This window comes from Sciurus carolinensis, chromosome 8, assembly GCF_902686445.1.
Source record: "Sciurus carolinensis chromosome 8, mSciCar1.2, whole genome shotgun sequence".
In the NCBI taxonomy this organism is placed as follows: Eukaryota; Metazoa; Chordata; class Mammalia; order Rodentia; family Sciuridae; genus Sciurus; species Sciurus carolinensis.
In genome coordinates, this window is record NC_062220.1 from 135,213,668 (window position 1) to 135,229,438 (window position 15,771).

A 15,771-nucleotide genomic window follows, 5' to 3' on the forward strand; every position below is an offset into this window, starting at 1 on the left:
GTATGTTATTTTGGTTTTGTAGACCGTGTGGTGTCTCTCGTGACTCCTCAGGACTGCTCTTACGGTGCAAAGGTGGGCACAGCTGACCCAAAAACAGAAAAATGTGGCTGCGTCCCAACAAAATTTTATATATGGATGTTCACATTGAATTTCATGTCACAAAATGGTACTCTCGAAAAATACAAAAACTCTTTTATGCCAGCTGTACAAAAGTAGTTGATGGACTGCTTTTGACCCATGGGTCATAATTTGTTGGCCTATGCTCTAAATAAATAAAATATCTGCTTAAGCTTCAAAACCTAGCATCATGCCTGATGCTCAATAGGTGTCTAATAAGAATATTCGTTGAGTGAATGAGAATGTGCGCCTCAAAAGCATTTTTTCTCCTGTAGGTTTTGATCCGTAGAACAGGAATCCCAATCAGCATGTCTCTGCTCTATTTGACAATTGCTCGGCAGTTGGGAGTTCCCTTGGAGCCTGTCAACTTCCCAAGTCACTTCTTATTAAGGTGGTGCCAAGGCGCAGAAGGGTAAGTGGTTGGTGCTGAGAGGAAACCTGGCTTCGTGGTTAAATTAAGTGTCACCAAACAGAGGTTATAAATAGGACAGGCCAGTGGTGGGACTGTTTTGTGTCCTGACGGTATCAGTGTCACTATTCTACTTGTGACATTGTACTGTAGTTATGCAAGTTATTACCATCAGGAGCAATTGGGTAGAGGGTACTCTGTATTTCTTGTACCTACATGTTAAATCTACGTTTATCTCAAAAAGTTTAATTAAAATAAAAAAGACTAGGACTTCAAGGTCTTGTGGTTCCAAAGGTCCCTTTGTTCCAAAGTAGATCAGATCAAAGCATTCTTAAAGAAATTCTTACTTTCCTTCCTTCCATAAATCTCCCTTTTCTTCCTGCATGTGTGCCCAAGCTTGAGAGAGAGAGAGAAACCTGGCTAATGAGTTCTGTTTTGTTCTTTTAAATCTAGTGTCTTATCAGTCAGAAATCTCTGTTTCAGTTATAGTCTAGCTTTTCTGCAAGAAACAGTTCAAGCCAGATGTGGTGGCACATGCCAGTATCCCTAGCAACTCAGAAGGTGGAAGAAGGAGAATCATTAGTTTCAAGACCAGCCTCCGTAACTTAGTGAGACCATGTCTCAAAATAAGAAATAAAAAAGTGGGGGCTGGGGAGATAGCTCAGTTGGTAGAGTGCTTGCCTCACAAGCACAAGGCCCTGAGTTCAATCCCTAGCACCGCAAAAATAAATAAATAAATAAATAAATAAATAAATAAATAACAAAGGCCTGGGGACATAGCTTAGTGGTAGAGTGCTTGCATAACATGTGCAAGACCCTATGTTCAATTCTCAGCACCATACTGGAAGGAAGGAAGGAAGGGAGTGGAAGGGAGGGAGGGAAGTTCATCATATAGGTAGAAATATCTTCTTACCAGGTGCATTGTTATGTGCCTAAGTCCCAGTGGCTTGGGAGGCTGAGGCAGGAGGATCATCAGTTCAGAAGCCAGCCTCAGCAACTTAACGAGGTCCTAAGCAACTTAGTGAAACCTTTTGTCTAAATAAAATATAAAAAGGACTGTGGATGTGGCTTAATGGTTAAGCGCCCCTGTCTGTGTTCAGTCCTCAGTCCTCCCAAAAAAGAAAGAAATGTCTTTCCATTTAGTGGAAAAAGTTAAAAAAGCTCTTTTTCTGTCTCATATTCTTTGTAACTGCTTCCTAAAAATTAATTGTGATAGCCTTAGGTGAACTACTTAGAACAGTTTAATAGAAAATACTTGAGGTTTGACATCAGATGGAGTTCAAACCTTGGTTTCCTCTGATTCTCAGTTTCTTTCTCTGTAAAATGGGTTCACTTTTTCATAGAGTGACTTGGAGGATGAAAGATCGCACGGTCCTTTACCCACCTAGTGCAGTCTCTGGTGCTCTATAGAAAGAAGTATAATTTGTCTCTCTGCGCTGCCTATCTCCTAGTTAATGAAGAAGTAAAACATTATATGTGTGGTTGAAACCTTCTACATATTCTTCCTGATCCCTTTTTCCCACCTCTGCTTCCCAGAAGTAACTACCAGACTGTTTAAAAGTGTTTACCTCTACGTAGATTGTTGGTTCATTATGTGTTTGTTTCCTTAGATAACTATACACACCTCCCTTGTTTTCCACTTTGTTTTGCAAATAGTATTCCTAAAAGTGTACTGGGTGAGCTGGGCACAGAGGCATTCACCTGTAATCCTAACACATCAGGAGCCTGAGGCAGGAGGATCTCCAGTTCAAGGCTAGCCTGGCCAATTTGAGGTGACCTTGTCTCAGAATGAAAAACAAAAAGGTCTGGGAATGGAGCTCAGCAATAGAATGCTCTGGGCTCAGTCCTCAGTACCAAAGGGAGCAGGGGCGGGGGCAGGGGAGTACTGGCAGAGTGGATATCCACTTTCCATTATTTTAAATGAGAAAAATAATTTTTCAACTCGTTCCTTTTCCCTGTATAACCCAATCTTCTCATGTTTCTCTAAAATTTTCTTAAGTGCTTATGTAGTAACTCACCATGGTTTTGTATGATATAAAGTGTCTTGAAATTGATCACCATGTTCTTTACCATAGTAACTTACGGCACACATTGTGTGTGTGACAGTGTCATTTTTCCTTCATGGCTACAGTGAACATATATTATAATGCAAATAAATAATGCGATACTTTGTTAATACTCCCAGGCAGCCTTTTGTTCCAGCTCCTGCAGAGGTTAAGCTGGGAGAATCACTTGAGCCCAGAAGTTTGGGCCCAGCCTGGGCAACATAGTGAGAACTTGTCTTTCAAAGAAGAAAACTTAGGGAGCAGAAACAAACATGAAGGCCGGTGAAGGACTCGGCCCTCAGGGACGAGACTAGGAGAGCACGTAGCTCTTACCTAGCAGCTGGGCTGTGTCCCTCCCTGTCCTTGTCTGGACTCTTCCCACTCTCTTTTCTCTGTCCCTGCACCAAGATCATATTATCTCAGTTATTGGACTTTATAATTAGCCCTGATACCTGGTAATATGAGAGCCCCACTGAGCTCCGCAGATCTGCCTTGGCAGTTCTTAGCTTTCCCTCTTCCATGCTGATTCATCAGGTTCCACAGAAAAATTCTGCATGGATATTGATGGGGACCATTGACTGCTTTTGATTGGATTTCCAGATCAGTGTGGGGAATATTGCAATATTCACTGTTGAGTCTTTCTGTCTAGGAAATGGTCCTGTCCGTTTACCTGGGTCCTCATTAGTGCTCCTAGAGAGATTTTGTCCTTTTTTTCAAGCTAACTAATATTTCTGCAGGTTTATTGGTGGGTACCTTAAATTTTTGTTGCTATTTCAAGTGGTAATTATTACTTTTCTGAGTATTGATGGTATACAGGGATGTAGCTGATAATTTAGATATAGGTCTGATACACACATTTGCTGAATAAATCGTTAGCCTGAGCAGTTCGTCAACTTGATTTTTTTCAGTGTTGTTAATCGTAGTATCTGTGAATAGTAACAGATTTCTTTTTTCTAGCCTTATATATTTGTTTCTTTTTGTTACCTTACTCTGTGGGCTAGATCTTTTTGTCCAAAATTGATGAGACAGTTGATATCAGGCACCCTTGCCTTGGGTATGACTTTCAGTGGAATGCTTTTCAAATGTCACCATCAAGCCTTATGTTTGAAGCATTATCATTCATTAGGACTATCAAAGCTACCTTCCAGATTCCTAATTTGCCAAGAGTTTTATTAATATCTAGGTATTAGTTTTTTTTCAAAATTTCTTTTCTAACTACCCATGTGATCTCACAGTTTTTCTCTTGTTCTGTATGTTCAGTAATCGGGGTTCGTTTGGTTTGGTCTGGGGCTTGAACTAGGGGCATTGCACATGCTAAGCACTTGCTCTGCCACCAAGTTACACCCTAGCCCCAGAAATAGATATATTTTTTTTAATGTTCGACTCTCCTGTCATTCTTGGGGTACATCTAATTTAACATGTTTTTAAAATACATTGCTGCATTTAATTTGCTCATATTTTGTCCAGGATTTTTTGTATTCATGCTCATAAATGATCTTGGCCTTCAAACTTTATGTGCTTGTCCTTAGGAAGTTCTGGCCCCATAGAGAGTTGAAGAGGTCCTTATTTGTAGAACATTTATATATGTCTTAAGTCTTTGCTAAAAGTGGGCTACAAACATAATTCAAAGGAAGAAATCTGACTGGGCTTTTTAGCAGCCAAAAAGAAAATTTGCTATGTGCTTTGCAGTGGGCATAAGACCAAAAGGAAACAGTTGTTCAAAGGAATCACAACTGTCCCTTGGGCAGAGAGCCACCTAAATCATTCCATAAGCCCTCATGGCATACTTGGTGGTGCCGTGAGAACTTGTATCATGTGACCCTTGCTTGCCACTGAACGAAGGGCAGCCCTAGTGTACAGGGGCACAGCTCTTTGTGGTCCAGTGCCAGGCTCCCCGCTGGAAACCAAGGTGCACAGAATGGAGACTGTATCCTTCTGGAGTGAGGTGCCATAACTTTCCTCAGATCCTCAAGGGCCCAGCGTCCCCAGAGGGTTAGCTGCTGCTGATCTGTGAGCAGACTGCCTCAGCCGCCCTCCATCTTTCTCAGCTGACCTCCGATTGATGTCCGTCATCTTGATTCTTGGATTAATTGTAATAAAAAGCTCTGTTAGACAGCATGCGTCCATGATGTCTCTTAAATGCCAGAGGACTGTGGTTGGACGCAGGTGAGCTTGCATAAAAGGTCAGGTTTTAAACTGTGGACAAGGTGTTGCTATTGTCATGGCGAGGGTACTGTTTTAACCTTTGACCTCTGATTTGAGCAACTTATTGTAGAGACTTATTGTTCAGCTCATCCGGTATTTGCCTCTTCTGATAGGGCCACCCTGGACATCTTTGACTACATCTACATAGATGCTTTTGGGAAAGGCAAGCAGCTGACAGTGAAAGAATGTGAATATCTGATCGGGCAGCACGTGACTGCAGCGCTCTACGGGGTGGTCAACGTCAAGAAGGTGTTGCAGCGAATGGTGGGAAACCTGTTAAGCCTGGGGAAGCGGTAAGGTTTTCTGATACGTAGCAGAATGTCTGTCTTGAGAGGTTTGTCTGTCTTAGCAGAGAATTGCATTCAGTGAACTCACCTGTGATACAGCAAAGCAGTAGATGCAGTGTCAACAACTGTCTGCCCCCCTGTGGAAAATAACTGGTTCCCATGACAATGCTGTACACAGTCAAGATGTGCTAAGTGACTTTTCTTTGAGATCTTTGCAGTGGACTTGGATACACTCTCCTTGTAAATACTGAGAGTGTTCTTCACAAGCAAGAATGTCTAGACTGGAAAGGATCATTTTTCAGAGGCAGGATGTTCTCCTGTCCAGGTGTTTTATGATTTATCACTTAAACAGTGAAGCAAAAGTATGAAACTGTCTTGCTCTGAGTCCAAGCAAATTAATGCTGGGAAAATAGTTGTCGGTTGTATGCTAATAATAATAGTTTTCTGCCTGATAACAATTTTTTTTTTTAAATAGAATTAAAATTTTTAAAGCAGCTTTAGGTTGACCAGCAAAATTGAGCAGACTGTAGAGGGTTCCCTTAGGACTCCTGTTCCATGCATGCCTGGCCTTCTTCACTGTCCACATCCTCACCACAGTAGACATTTGTGACAAGTGGTAGCCTACTGTGACACATCATTATCACTTCAAATCCAGTTTCATTAGGGTTCACCCTTAATATTCTAACGCTCCATGGCTTTGGACAAATACATCTTGATCTGCATCTACAGTTGTACTGTTGCACCAAGTAGTTTTGTGTTTCACTGCCCCCTAGAAGTCCTCTATGCTCTGCCTAGTCAGGATCCTTTTTGTTGTTAGTGTTATGGATTGGACCCAGGGGTGCTCTACCACTGAGCTACATCCCCAGTCCTTGTTACTTTTTTATTTTGATACAGGGTCTTGCTAAGTTGCTGAGCCTAACCTCAAACTTGTGATCCTCCTGACTTAGCCTCCCAAGTCACTGCAATTATAGGTATGCGTCACTGCCCCCAGCTCAGGATTTATGTCTGATCATTACAGTGTTATTGTGGGTGCAGTTAGGCTGAGGTGGGAGAATTGCAAGTTCGAGGTCAGCCTCAGCAATTTAGCAAGACCCTGTTTCAAAAAGTACCAAAAGTCCCCAGTAACCAAAAAATAAATAAAAAGAGTGAGAAAGAGAAAACATTTGGGATTTATGTCAATGACTTTTAAAACCCATGCTTGGAAAAGAGGGATCTTAGCTAAAAAGCCAACAGGATGAGACAAAAGTGATTTTCTTCTCTAGGGAAGGCATCGACCAATCATACCAGCTCCTGAGAGACTCATTGGATCTGTATCTGGCGATGTACCCGGACCAGGTGCAGCTTCTGCTTCTTCAAGCCAGACTCTACTTTCACCTGGGAATCTGGCCAGAGAAGGTAATTATTTTACTTTGATGCTTTGCACTTGCCTTAGAGAGGAGAGTCCTAAATTGAAAGTCGGCTGTTACAAGTTCCCCCTAAAAGGGGAATATGCACATATTTATTCAAAGTCTCCCAGTCCTGACCCACCAACTAAAATTATTTTTTGTTTCTTCTTATTCTAAGGAATATTGGCTCTACTGCCAGGAATTGGCTGTTCCCTTTGTGATTGGCACCCAGAACCACAAAACCTCTGCCCTGTCACTCACCCACCGGTGCCCCAAGCTTTGGCTTTCCCAAGTCACCATCAACACAGGGAAGCAAACTGTGTTAGACCTTCAGCTGACTGTTAGCAACTAAACTGGCCATGAATAAGTACCCCTGTTTAACAGGAAAATCACTTTGGCCACTGAACTACTGAAGACCAGTTTTGTTTCCAGAAATGGTTGGATTTTCCTACTGTCAACTTGAATGTCCTCAGTTTTAGAATGGCTCCTTGGCCAGTAGCACGCACTGTGAGAGGGGACAGTGCTGACATCAGAGCTGGTCCCACGCGGTGTGGGTGTAGCATACGTGTGTGGTCCAGTCACATGTGACTGTGCAGGAGCCAGCGGCACACTCCCACCCTGCCCTTGCCGTCCCCTGGACGTGAGGCAGTAGTCCATATTGTCTGTCTAAACCAGCATGGTGGAGGAGTTGATTCCCAGCTGTCACTGCAATGTCACCATAAACTCATCTCCCTGAGTCACTAGAGAAGGGCGTGATCTTTTTGGAGAATGTAAATATTCTAAGTGAGGCTACATTGCTTAGATTTACATTGTCTCATTAGCTTACTGCTTTAAAGATCTAAAGTCGATCTACGAAAACACTTGGGGAGATCCCAGGCTCTGTCTTAAGAAGCTGTCCACAGCTGGGACAGCGCAGTTTCTCCCCCGGAAGGTCAGAGAGTGTTAGTGCTGCTGAAGTGTCACCTCCTCCCTGCACCTCAGCTGTCTAGGTTGTAATCATCCATTTATATTTTTAATTGTATTCATTTACTTTCGATACCAGGATATGTGTAACTGATTCTGTCACTTGCTACTTTAGATTTGTTAAGGGATTTCACGATCATCCATGAAGCACAGATCCTTTCATTGTGAATCCTGTAGTTAAGTGGGAAGTTATGCTGTGGACAGTCCCTGTTGTGAGGGACAGTCTGCGGAAGCTCTGGTGTCCTTACCTGCACACCTGACTAACGTCAGCACTCACGCTTTTCTCCTGGGGAATGGCCTCGGGGGCCCTGCAGGGAGCATGTCCACCTTCCGTCCAGGCAGGACTTTGCGCAGAGAACCTTTCCTCGTGGCAGTGCTGCTGCACTGGGCACAGTTCTCTGGGGATCAGGAAAGAACGTGGCTCTTCCCAGTGCACCCGAGACTCCTTCCTCTTGAAACAGACGCTCCCGCATGGAAGTAGCACTTGCCATGGGGAAGGAGGCTAGCACTCCCGGGAAGGAAGAACTCGGAGAGTCCTTAGAGAAGGTGCCTGTCCAGAGGTGGCCCCTGAAGGCTGAGGAGCGAATTCAGAGAGCAGAGGGGTTGGGAGGGAGCAGCCTGTGCCTGCAGAGTGGGCCCGAGGGGTGGCCTGCCTGCCTGTGTGTGCGTGTCAAGGGTGGGAGCGGGGTGAGATCGGTCTGTGAAAGAGTTGGGCCTTTTTAGGTGAAAGGGAGCATCCTGAGCCAAAGACCTGAAAGTCGCCTTGCTTTCCATTTTAAAGACCCCCTGGGTCACAAGGCATTGATTCACCTTTGTTGTGGCTGTGGTGGAATCAGGAGTGCCAGGGACCCCATCTGAAAGTCACTCATGTCCACCGCACGTCACCTCCTGTCTCCTCAGTGTCCCTACCAAGTAGATACTGCTTTCATTTTTGCCCTTTGACAAATAATAAAACAGGCACTGAGAAGTAACTTGCCACGCTCTCCCACGCATGGATGGTGGCACCGTGAGTTTGACCTTGGGCTGGCGCCTAAGCCCAGCCCGGGCATCACCTGTGGGCTGTGCTGGCGAAGGCAGGATGGTCCCTGAAGATTGTCCAAGGCCCAGCCCCTCCTTTCACAGGGACCGAGAGGGAGCACTCCTCGGCAGCCCCGCTGGCCCTTGTCTGTGGCACCCCCTTCTGCCCGCTTCCTGCCGGTGACGTTCTTGGGCACCTCCAGGACTGTACGGTTGCACCGGCAACCCCTCCAGGGCACTGCTCTGGCCAAGGAAGCCAGTGACCCCCTTTTGCTCAGCCATTCTCCTTGGTGCTTAATCCAGTAGACACTTCCTTATCTCCCCATCACCGGCTTCTCCCCCACAGAGTGCTCTGTCCCCTGCGCTCTGGCCTCCGGTCCAGGCCTCCCTGCGAGGCTTCACATGGGCTTGTCCCTGGGCTTCTTGTGCTCTGCACCCTCCCCAAAGCCATTCTTACCTCGTGGCCGCTGTACACGGGCAGCTCCCACACGCCCGGCTCCAGAGCAACATCCACACCTTCCACCACTGCACCTGGCTCTGCTTCCCGGCCCGTGGCCTGTTGAGAGCCCCCTTCTCCAGCCTGCCCTGCACACAGGCCCCAGGCTGGTCTTCACTCTGTTCTGAGACTCTTTGGGCCGATTTTAATGAAGTGTCATGAGTGTTCTCATGCTTGCACTCCTCCCAGTGGCTCCCCTGTCGCCTGGAAGGTGGGACGCACGCTCTGCAGTGTGGCTCTCGGTTGTCCCGAGCGTCTGCCCATACTGCAGTCCAAGAACTTGGAGAGCCTTAGCGAAAGCCTGGAACTCAGACAGAGCAGGGGTCAGCAGAGCTGCCCAATTCTGGGCTTTTACCAGAACCCAGCTGTCCTGTGAGTGTGCTTTACGTCCTCTGCTGCTCTCAGTGCTGTAGCGGTGTGGGGCCAGAGACCAGAGACCTTCCCGCCTGGCCCCTGGCTAGAGGAGGAGGAAGTGAGTGAGGAAATGCTTGGTGGGCAGTAAGGCCCTGTTTTAAGATCCTTCCTCAAAAGTAGTGCTACTTGAGCTTCCAGACCAAGAGCATTTGGCTGGGGACAGTGTGGGGCCTGCTGTCCGCACTACCCTTTGTGAACACCCCAGGGGACAGCATCATCCTTTGCTGCCCTCTCCCCCCTCCGCCACACAGGAGAGGGCACCCGTCCGCAGCCTCGTCTCCTGCTCTGGATCAGGAGGTCCTAGCTGTGCTGCCTGTCTGGGGGAGAGTGGCAGCTGCGCGTGTGCCGTGGACAGTAGCTGCTGGAGCAGGCCGGGCACACAGGACGGCCGTTGTGCCAGCACAGTAAACAGAGGCCTATTGTTCTGTAGGATGCTTTTAGCCACAAAGAGTAAATGCCACTACTGTCCCCAAATTAAAGTACACTGTTGGAGGCGGGAAGTGGATAGGGATTGGTTAACAGTGGATTCTTGTCGACTCTGGTTTGGGGTACTTGAGGTTGTGCTATTCTGTCCATTTTTATGTTTTTGAAACTTTGCATAGTAGTTGATTAAGATGCTTCCACTTGCTGGGTACCGTTTCACATACCTGTGGTTCTTGATACTTGGGGGGCTGAGGCAGGAGGATCACAAGTTCAAAGCCAGCCTGGGCAATTTAGCAAGACTGTCTCAAAATAAAATACATTTAAAAAAAAGAAAGGGGTGGGGATGTGGCTCAGGGGTAAGGCACCTCAGGGCTCAGTCCCTAGTACTGCAAAATAAATAAAAAACCTAAAATACAATAAGATATAAAAGCCGAGGATATATCTCAGTGGTATAACACTTGCCTTTTATGTGTAAGGCCCTGCGTTCAATCCCCACTCCTGAAAAAATAATAAAATGCCCCCACTCTTGCCCTGGTACAGTAGTGGTTGAGACACTGGGTCGACAGACTCGGGGTCATGACATCACTCCATGTCTTCAGAATCCTATGACCTTGGGCAAGTTTTACTAAACTGGGATTCCTCTTTCAGAAGTCATCAGTGACTACTTGTGCCCAGCAGAGAATCAGATATTGAAAGTCACCATCAGAATATTGAGATACTCATCCTCAATCTGGGAGACAAGATTGGGGTCTTGAACAATATCTTAGTTCCATAAACTGTAGTTTTCACAACACTTTTGTGGGCTCAGTTGTATTAAGCAATAGGTAAGGCAGTGCTTCATCATCGTTGGATAAGAAAATAATTCAAAAGTGAAAAAAGCTAGTTTGACAGATCTGGGACTAGAATTCCGGTTGTCTTTACCACTCACCATGCTATAATTTAGGACTCAGTAAATAGCAAGGGCAGCCTTGTCAAGAGACTGCTGTGTTCTTATAAACATCACAGTGCTAAACAGTTGTGCATGTGTGTTTGTGTGTTGAACTTGAATGTTTATTTTCTCGGAGGCACCGCATGTCATAGAGAGACTGTGACAGTGGGGCAGATAGTCCTGCCTCTCCCACTACCCACTGGAATACTAAGTTCCATTATGTGTTAAGACCATTGACGTGCCAGCAAGATCCCAGGCCCTGACAGCCCAGCTGCCTTCCTCGAGTATGGCATGAGCTAAAGAAAGCCATCCCTTGGGTGCCTTCTCAGTGACCCTTCCCCTCTTACCCAGCCCAGAGGCAGTTGTGTCAAAATGCCTTTTTCATCTTCATGAAAGCAACTTAAACTATTTTTTTCCTCTCAATGCATGAGTGGCAGGTAAAATAGTCTCCTTACCGTGTTAAAAAAAAAAAAAAAAAAAAAAAAAAGACCCTGCATTCCCACCATTTCCATGCCGACCAAGAACACGAGGCCCTTCTGTGGTCCGCCCAGTTCAAATGTGCTGGCAACTGGCAACCCCTTGCCGTCCTGTGCCAGGTTATGTAGGTAGGTCTGAATCCCAAGCTGCGAAAAAGAAAAGGCCTAGCTGAAAATATTATCTCCTAGTCTTTCTGTCTTGTCTTGAAGGTGCTTGACATCCTGCAGCACATCCAAACCCTCGACCCCGGGCAGCACGGGGCGGTGGGCTATCTGGTGCAGCACACGCTCGAGCACATTGAGCGCAAAAAGGAGGAGGTAGGCGTGGAGGTCAAGCTGCGCTCAGATGAGAAGCACAGGGATGTCTGCTACTCCATTGGGCTCATTATGAAGCACAAGAGGTGAGTGTCCGGGTCCTTCCATCCCCCGGAGCGCACCCCCGCGGGCTGCAGAGGGCGCAGGAGAGTCTTAGGAGCCAGCAGCATCGCGCCTGGAGGAGGATCCACCTCTTGGAGCGGCACCTGTGCCCCTGGATCGCTTACCTGCCAAGGGCCGCCACAGAAGACAAGGCTGAGCTGTCTCTTCACGTTGGTTTTTAAGCAACGACTCGCTTTTCTAACTGAGACCTTCTCTGTGCAGGGAGATGGAGGCAGCTCTGAGCATGGAGGGGTTTTCTCTCATTTCTTCATTGTTCTTAACTCCCCCTTTCATCTCCATCTCTTCAAGTCGGAGTCACGGGTATGGATTTCTCGGGCCACAGGCTATGCATCTGCTCTGTTTACCGGGCAAAATTAAACTCTCTCCAAACTGATGACACTAATTTACATCCCACCAGCAGACAGGGAACTGAGAGTCCCTGTTCTCACCAACAAGTGTCATTGCCAGACCTTTACAAACGTACTTAGGTGGCAACAGGCCGAGGTTCTTTTCATAGGTTTCCTGGCCTCCAGGCTCCCTCAGGAAGTGCTGCTCCAGGTGTTTTGCTGGTTCTCCACATGGGTACCCATCTTCCTTCCTGGTCTGCCCTCCTTCTTATCCTGTACGCTAGTCTCTGGGTGAGGGTGAGTTCCAGGTGTCTTCCCAGGTGGGGCCTTGTGTGCTTTTGTTAAAACTTTGTTATGGAAATTTCCACACATAGAAGAGTAGAGAGGTGAGTGAGAGGAACCCAGGTGAGGTTCCTGTCGTGGAGCTTCAGGATCCCCGGCTCCTCGCTGTCTCGTCTCCACCACCCCCTCCGACTTAACTCTGGCAAGCACCAGGCCCCTTCCACCTGCAGCCATTTCAGTGTGCATCTCCAGAAGGTCAGGTCCACTGGCCATCTCTTTGGTGCGTTTACCATTCTGTTATCACATCTAAAAACAGGCAGTTCTTGAGCCTCACCAACATCTAGTCCAGAGTTAGTCTAAGTGTCCTGTGTTTTTTATGTAGTCTCTTTGAATCAGGGTCCTTTAGTCTCTTAGTTGTGTTGCTTTCAAATTGATTTTCTTTATGAATTATATTTTTAGCACCCTGTTTAAGAATCTTTTCCTGTGGCTCAGTGGGAGAGCCCTTGCCTAGCATGTGTGAGGCGCTGGGTTCGATCCTTAGCACCACATATAAATAAAAATAAAGATCCATTGACAACTAGAAAATTTTTTTTAAAAAAAGAATCTTTTCCTGTCTCCCATCATAAAGGTACTTTATTTTAAAAATCCTGCATTGTACACCTGGGTCTTTGTTTTACTGTGAGTTGGCGTTGGCATGTTGTGATAGGTCAGTGTCCTGATACCTTACTTTTGCGTGACCAGTTGTCTTGTCACTCTTTGAAAAATTTAATCTTTTCTAAATGAAAAGTGCTTATATTCTTGATAATTGCCATTCTGATTCGAGAGAGCTGAAATCTGAGAGTAGTTTTGATTTGCATTTTTTTAATTGCTAGAGATGTTGAACACTTTTTCATATATTTGTTTATCAGTTGTATATCTTCTGTGAAGTGTCGGTGCAGTTCCTCAGTCCATTTGTTGGTTGGATTTTTTAAAATCTTTTTTTGGTGTTAAGGTTTTTGAGTTCCTTATATATCCTGGAGATTAGTGCTTTATCTGAGGTGCATGTGGTAAAGAGCCAATCTGTAGACTCTCTCTTCACATTATTGATTGTTTCTTTTGCTGAGAAGAAGCTTTTTAGTTAATCCGTCCTATTTATTGATTCTTGATTTAACTTCTTGCATCAATAAATCTTGGTGAGGATATGGGGGAAAGGGTATACTCATACATTGCTGGTGGGACTGCAAATTGGTGCAACCATTATGGAAAGCAGTATGGAGATTCCTCAGAAAATTTGAATGGTCCCACCACTTGACCCCGCCATCCCACTCCTCGGTTTCTACCCAAAGGACTTAAAATCAGCATACTATAGTGACACAGCCACATCAGTGTTTATAGCAGCTCAGCTCACAATAGCTAAACTATGGAACCAACCTAGGTGTCCTTCAACAGATGAATGGATGAAGTGTGGTATATAGATATATACAATGGCATATTACTCAGCTTTAAAGAAGAATGAAATCATGGCATTTGCTGGTAAATGGATGGAGTTGGAGAGTATCATGCTAAGTGGACTAAGCCAAACCCAAAAAACCAAAGACTGAATGTTTTCTCTGCTATGTGGATGCTAATTCACAATAAAGGGGGAGGGGCGCTAGAAAGAAGAGTTACTCTAGATTAGGTAGAGGGGAGTGAAGGGAGGGGAAGGGGTATAGGCTAGGAAGGACAGTAGAGTGAAACAGGCATTACCTCATGTGCATGTATGACTGCATGACTGGTGTGGTCCTACAACATGTACAATCAAAAACAGGAAATTATACTCCATTTATGTATGATCTATCAAAATGCATAACTGCATTCTAATGTCATGTGTTACTAATTAGAACAAATTTTTAAAAAATTTTTTTTAAAAAAGAAAGAAAAGTGCTATGTTGACCATAAGAGGGTTATAAAGAGGTGCAGGAGTGTCCTGAACAGTCAGTCAACATGAGTGACGGCAGGTAAATTTGTAAGAACGTGAGTTTAAAAGAAAGGAGGCCGTTATCTCTGTGTTCCATGGACACTGTGACAAGTTCCCGGGGACTGATTTGCCATTCCTCTTCCTTCCGTTAGGTATGGCTACAACTGTGTGATCTACGGCTGGGACCCCACCTGCATGATGGGACACGAGTGGATCCGGAACATGAACGTGCACAGTCTGCCACACGGCCATCACCAGCCTTTCTATAACGTGCTGGTGGAGGATGGTTCCTGTAGATACGCGGCCCAGGGTAAGAGGCTGGCTGTTTGGTGCTTCAGTGACACCTAGGCACATTTTAAGCACACATTTGAACACTCACACGTGGGTCTTGTGTTTAGAGGTGGCAGCTGTCCATGGCTGACCTCAGAGGACTGATACTCGGCTAAACCTGGCTGGGCATGCACTGGCGTTGCTGCATGCAGGGTTAAATGCTGCAGCCTGCCTCCCAGCCCTGCCTGGGTAAGAGGGTGTCACAGACACTTCTAGGAGCCACCTGCTGTCCTCTGTCCTCCTGAGACTGTCTGCTAGCCAAGTGGCCCCAGAGATACCCTCATGTGGCCACTTGCTGATGCTGCAGTCCACAGTACTAGGGCTGGAGTCAGCAGGTGTTTGGTAACTTTTGATAGGTGTTGTGGCCACTGCCCTCCCTAACAGGGCAGATCTGAGATGGGAACTATGGGAACCTGAGGGGGCAGGTTAGAGGTCACAAGACCCTCAGCAAGTCTGTCTTTTCTTTGTCCCTGTTGATGTCCACCTCTTATTAATAGGTTGAATTTGTTGTGTGCCCGATTGCCAAGGCGCTCATTAATCGTACCGACATGAATGCTAACGGCAGGCAGGCCGCATTCTAGTGTACGTTAGCTCCATTTGAGAACCGCTATCATTTTACACAGACTGAGACTGAAGCACATGAGGCCATGTACTTTTAACTTGGAGAATGAACTCGAAGCCTGCTTGGCAGAGAACTTTATCCTTAACCATCATGCCACACCTCTTCATTTCTAGCCTGAAACATATGAGGCTTGCAGTAATTAATCCAGTAAGAGAAACACTGAATATGTAAAAATGCCAGAAGTTTCCAAAAGGCTGGAAAAAGTTTTTGTTAACCATTGTTAATTCATCAGAGGCTGAGAGGGATCCTCCGTAAGAGTAATGTCAGGAGACGTCTATTTACTGCCCCCGTAGGTCACTTACCCATGGCCCTTGCGATGAGCAAAGCGTAAGAGGGTTTGGTGTGCTTCCATGTCAGATAGGCAGTGGCAGTGACGTCATTTACCTTTTAAAGCTACATTAAATCAAAAGTCATACAATACTTTCTAAAATTCAAAAAGTGATTTGGAAATTATTGAATGATTGGCTGGACCATTTGTACCCCCGCCGTCACTTGGTGAGTCATTTCATACTGTGCTTCCTGCAGTGTTTGATGGGAATAAAGGAGAATTTTCCTTCATCAGCACCCTGGCTTCACAACCTGCAGTGACTGTCCAGATAGAGGGTTGGCGTGAAGACATGTGTTTTGGAAGCATTTATATTGACTTGAAAATGGGCTTTTTGGAGTAGGTAA

General features: G+C 45.8%; 1 protein-coding gene across 3 annotated transcripts in view; it reads left to right on the forward strand.

Annotated features, from left to right (window-relative positions):
* The window catches only part of Fbxo21 (F-box protein 21), a 40,318-nt gene that overhangs the window by 15,001 nt on the left and 9,546 nt on the right, over nucleotides 1-15,771 (forward strand). Inside the window, exons 7-11 of one of the 3 annotated variants that reach the window (XM_047559907.1) lie at nucleotides 393-529; nucleotides 4,890-5,069; nucleotides 6,326-6,458; nucleotides 11,355-11,566; nucleotides 14,300-14,457. In XM_047559907.1, coding sequence (XP_047415863.1) covers nucleotides 393-529; nucleotides 4,890-5,069; nucleotides 6,326-6,458; nucleotides 11,355-11,566; nucleotides 14,300-14,457 — 820 coding nt within the window. The other 2 variants (XM_047559908.1, XM_047559909.1) reach the window with 2 other exon arrangements.